Here is a 6,000-nt window from a genome sequence, read left to right as displayed (position 1 = left end):
TCGGTGGGATTCATCCATCACGCTTTACACACACACACACACACACACACACACACACACACACAGCGTGTGTGTGTGTGGGGGGGGCTTCCACTCGCGACCCACTGAAAGCTGTCGTCGCTGGTTGCACATGGGCTCGCTATGAGGGCCAATCAAGTCTCGGTGAAAAGAGGAAGAGGAGATTATCTCAAGATGGGATGGCGAAGGAGAGACTCCGTCGAGCCCGGAATTGCCGCGCGCGGGTCAATAAGTGCCGTTTCGCGGGAGCATAGCTTGGTAGTTAGGTAAGCTAATGGCGGCATTAGTGTGACGGTGTTGGGGTTTATGGGTAAGAATCAAAGCACTTCGGCTGTGGCGTATGGTCACGGCTGCTGCAAAGAAATCCCTCAGTCCCGGGGACTAAATGACCTTTTCTGGTGCCCTAGTGTAAAATAGCTCCCACTATAAATGATTTTTCAAACTAAATCCTTTTTGGGAAGGAGCCAAAACGCGGCGCGGCAGTAGCTCAGCCGGCGTGCAATAGGATTGTGTCACTTGTACAATGGCCTGCACCTGTATATCTCACGACGCACCTGGGCGAACACGGCTCCCGGGGAGCCATTTAGTCCATTTTGGGGAATAAGTCGCGCAGCCATTCAATCAGAGTGAAGGTAGTTAAGAGTTGAGGAACGGACGCTATCAGCCGCGGTGAAATTAATCAGGACTTGTCGAGGCTGACCTTACAGCTGCTCTAACACAATATTCGCAGCATCTTGGCTAAATTTATTCCGGGGCAATCGGAGCCCGAAAGTGATTTAGCTCCTTTCCAGACAATTTAATGGCGCGACTGTCTCCACAAAGCAGATTTGGACGAGCGTCTGTCCCCTGAACAGATGTGCACCCAGGCAGCACGTAATGGTCCGTTGACGTCCCTGCCAGCCGGCTCAGTGTCAAAAAAACGGAGAGAACTCAGAACTCAGAGAACTTCCCGAGCAATTACGGCCATGAAGCATTCTGGCAGCTAGAGGTTTGACTTGTTTTATTTACCGATTATGAAATGAGAGCTTGGGCATTGATCGCTCCTGCCGCGTATTTCATTTCTGATGACGGTACAATGAACAGGAAAAAGACTGTAGACACGAGTCATCGTCACGGATTCAAACCCTCAACATAAGGTACTGTTGATTGATCTCCCAATGGAGAGTATATGGCTTCATGGTTGCCAAAAACGGATACACACACACGCGCATACTCTCATATTATGTGCACACACACGCACACAAACACATGTGCACACACACGCGCACACACACACACACACACACACACACACACACACACACACACACACACACACACACACACACACACACACACACACACACACACACACACACGGCTTTAATTCACACAGAACGCTGCACTACTTTTGTGTAAACAACAGCTTAGTTTAGCACCGTTTTGTATGCGACTTCTATTCCACTGTGCGTTTGAAACGTTGATTATGAACTTGATAAGGCTGTGTGTCATATCAAACAGCGGGAACAATAGCATGGAAGAGATTCAAGCGGATTACAATATCCCCTGAAACATGTTCCAATCTGTCTCCCATGCTTGCAGGGAATGCTTTTACAATGCCACATGTGCACATCGCAATCTGTTCCCCCATTCTCTCTCAAACGGGCACACACACACGTTTGTATCACTACATTTGTATTATAAAAGCCATTTTTACTATGTTTTACTCCTAAACCTAAAGCCTGACTTTAATCGCATGCTACCAACACTCCCAAAACGGCTGATCTACAAGCTGCAACTAATGTACTGTAAGTATAAACTAGTCGTGCGCACAACTACGGTAAGTATACATCAAGCCTAACTCTAAACATCTATTTTAACGTGCAGGAAAACGGTCTATCTCTTAAATTCAACTATTTGTGGCAACATTTGGCTCTCACAAGTATAAAATGGTCAATGGTGCATTTATCCAAAGCGCTTTACAATGTCCATTACATTCACCCACTCACAAACACATTCACACACATATTCACACACTGACAGCGAAGGAAACCACGCGAGGCACCAACCTGCTCATCGGGGGCAGTTTGGGGGTTCAGTGTCTTGCTCAAGGACACTTCGACACATATCTCTGGGGGAGCCCTGTATCAAACTGGGAACTTATACTTCCTGAGCCACTGCCGCCCCAAGTATAGTAATACGCACACACACACACACACACACTTTAAATTTGTTGCTGTCGGGTGGAAACCTTATATGTCCAAAACTGCTACTTTTCAGGATTCAAATTCTAAAGTATCAAAAGCTCAAAACGCGCCGTTTTTGATGCTTTCGTGCGACGCTGTAGTATGATCAAGTAGGGCGTTAATTTACGAAAAAACACAAAAAGTATATGGACATAAAGAGGTTTCGGCCCCGGCAACAACGAATCACTAACCTCCACACCCCAACGCTATATACAGTGTGGACCCCCTGCTTCGCTTTTGCGTTTTTCTCCTTACCTTGGCGATCTGGACGGACCAGTTGAGCAGCAGCTGGGAGCCGATGTTGTCCTTGTGCTCGTGGACGTAGTCGAGCAGGCAGCCGTGGGGCATGAGCTGCGTCACCAGCTGGATGGTGGGGCTCAGGCACACGCCCAGCAGGCGCACCAGGTGGGGGTGCTCCATGCTGGCCATGATCAGGGCCTCCTTGGGGGGAAGGGGACGGGGGTTGTTGGGGGGAGGGAGGGGGGTGGGCGGGCGGGGGGGGACAGGCAAAGAGAGAGAATTGTTTTTAAATTTTAAGGCATTTATATCTGACGCACTTCTTATCCAGACCCGACTAGCAACTAGCGAGAATATATATGTTCAAAGATTTGCACACATTTAAAATTGTTTTCAAAAATAGCAGATCTACAAGCTTGTGGCGCGTCACAAAGCTTGTATATCTGCTATTTTTGAATTGCCAAAGTGTAAAATACTATACGGTATATGTGCAAAGGTCAGAAGTAAGAGCATTAGTTTGTTTTTCCCACGGGGTAATTATGCAGAATGTCCCTAGTTTTCCATTGTGGTCCATTGTATTCGCTTCATTATCACGACATACAACACATTATATATCAGCAACCACAATGAAAGCAATACAAGCAATTGTCACAGAAAAAAAGGCTGGTGGGGGCGGGGCAATTATTTACGAAAAACGTAAAAAGTTGAAACATGGAGATACAACATTTCTTTCTGCCCGACATCAACAATGTGCTATATATATATATATATATATACATATATATATACATATATATATATATATATATACATATATATATATATATATATATACATATATATATATATATATATATACATATATATATATATATATATACATATATATATACATATATATATATACATATATATATATATATATATACATATATATATATATATATATATATACATATATATATACATATATATATATACATATATATATATATATATATATATATACATATATATATACATATATATATATACATATATATATATATATATATATATATATATATATATATATATATATATATATATATATATATATATATATATATATATATATATATATATGAATGTTCCATTCAATCCGGGAACGCATCGACAAACGCATCAACAGGTTTCTGAAAAACTGTTGATATGTTTGATATGGCCGACCCCCATATCAAAATATTTTGTTCCAGGGACCCCCCAGAAACAAAGATTTGAGTTACAAATGTTCGCCTTAAAAATATATACAGTATATTCAAAGATTTGAACACATTTTCATGCTTATTCAAAAAAATAGCAGATCTACAAGCTCATAGCGCGGCACTCTGTGCCGTGCTATGAGCTTGTAGATCTGCTATTTTTGAAGAGCCAAAAGAAACGGTACGGGCCTGAACAACGCGTGTCCCCTGGGGGGCCCCCATGTCAACAGCAAGCCGGGTTGTACAACGTGGCCCCTAGTTTGACTAGTGTCATGGCAGATGCCTGAACAGTGTTTGTGACAGGTTTGGTGCGGATTGGAGCAGCAATGTGCCTGTGGCCACTGACACGTGGCTCCTGCTGTGATTATTGGCCTGGTAGACCCCTCAACAGTGTCTGTGCCAAGTTTGGTGCAGATCGGAGCAATAATGGAATGGTGCACCTTGCACGTTTTTTTATTTGAAAATAGCCGATGTATATGTTAAAGTGCTCATGTGGGGTCCCATAGTTGCTTCTTTTGGGCTGGTTTTCCTAGACCTGATTGCTTGTTTCTCTCACAGAATCTGGCAACACTGCGTATGGATGTTAGAATGTTACGTTTGTGACGTCCACTGTCCACTGTCCACGGTCAACCCACCCTCTAGGCAATTAATATATTTAATAATATAGGATTAAAACATACATTAAACCATTCAATCCGGGAATGCATCGACAAACGCATCAACAGGTTTCTGAAAAACAGTTGATATGTTTGATATGGCCGACCCCCATATCAAAATATTTTGTTCCAGGGACCCCCCAGAAACAAAGATTTGAGTTACAAATGTTCGCCTTAAAAATATATACAGTATATTCAAAGATTTGAACACATTTTCATGCTTATTCAAAAAAATAGCCAAAGAAATCTAAAATGACACAGATGCGTTCCCGGTCTTAATGGGTTAAATGATAGATGATATTCTAGTACTATAGGTTAATCCACCCAGAAGCGCATAAAGTAATTCAAACCGGCCCCTGCTTTACCAGCTGCAACATTAAAAGTGGTGCAACACATTATTGTGCATAGTGAGTATACTTTTATGTTTTGGTACCAATACTTTTTGTACTTTTACTCGAGTAAAATGATGAAGGCAGGACTTTTACAGAGAGTATTTCTACATTGTAGTATGGCTAAAAAAATCTTCCTCCACCACTGCATACAGTAGTAGCAATGATTGACCGATACACAGGGCCTAGATAATAGCTCTTCTGCCTGCAGTAATACGACTCCCACATTTGCAGTACAGTTAGTGGGGATTGATCTGTTCTGAGCCGGCGTAACACCTATCTCCAGGGCTTTTCAGTATTATACTATTTATTCTAATCTGTTTTGTATTCTGTCTTGTCCATAAATGTGCTCTTTATCAAATTCAAGCGTTTTTCCATGTAAAATTCTGCCCGTGAAGTCAAAGTCGACGTCCAAAGTGCTTCCTGGTCGATACTAGTTACTGTATCTTATTTAGATCTATGCAAGCTTTGCGGGTCTGCTTCCTTTTTCTTGTTATTTTTATAGCACAGTGGTTTTCAAAGTGAGGTCTGGGGGACCCCCAGGGCTCCTTGAGCTGGTTTCAGGGGGTCCTCAGACAATTTAGTGATTGAGTTTGTATATTAATTATTCAGTTAATTTGAGATCATCACAACTCAATAAATATATGTGTCTGTTCTAGTCTAATACATTTCTCATTTATAGTTATGGCATTTAGGCTATATATATATATATATATATATATATATACACATACATACATACATACATACATACATACATACATACATATATGTATATATATATATATATATATATATATATATATATATATATATATATATATATACAGATTATATACAGATTGAGGGGAACATTAGCCGAAAACAGCAGATCTACAAGCATACAACGCCTCGCGCTGCGAGGCGTTGTATGCTTGTAGGTCGGCTGTTTTCGGCAAAGAGGTTTGGTGTAGAGGCTACGGGCCTGGCGGTGGTAGTGTTAAAAGTGGTAAAAAAAAAAAAGTATGTAGTGGGGGTCTCTGCTTCATCTCTCTCTCAGCTAAGGGGTCCTTGGCCTGAAAAACATTGCTGTAGGACAAGACTAGAAAATTGAAATCTGCAAAGTAACTAGCGACTGCAGTTATCATATAATAACTCTAGTGCAACAGTCATTTTTAACTCTGAGATGTAGTGGGGTAGAAGTATTAATCATCGACAATTGGAAATACTCAAGTGAAGTGAAAAGTACCCACAC

General features: G+C 41.4%; 1 protein-coding gene across 1 annotated transcript in view; it reads right to left on the bottom strand.

Annotated features, from left to right (window-relative positions):
• Nucleotides 1–6,000, bottom strand: part of LOC311040606 (receptor tyrosine-protein kinase erbB-4-like) — a gene marked incomplete at its 3' end in the record, with an annotated part of 466,936 nt that overhangs the window by 57,655 nt on the left and 403,281 nt on the right. The window contains exon 20 of the mRNA XM_084050936.1: nucleotides 2,499–2,684. Within this exon, the coding sequence (XP_083907062.1) occupies nucleotides 2,499–2,684 (186 nt within the window). The remainder of the gene's footprint in view (nucleotides 1–2,498; nucleotides 2,685–6,000) is intronic.

Source organism: Gymnoscopelus microlampas (genome assembly GCF_963454915.1).
Source record: "Gymnoscopelus microlampas genome assembly, chromosome: 24".
Classification (NCBI taxonomy): domain Eukaryota; kingdom Metazoa; phylum Chordata; class Actinopteri; order Myctophiformes; family Myctophidae; genus Gymnoscopelus; species Gymnoscopelus microlampas.
This window is presented reverse-complemented; position numbering and strand designations above follow the sequence as displayed.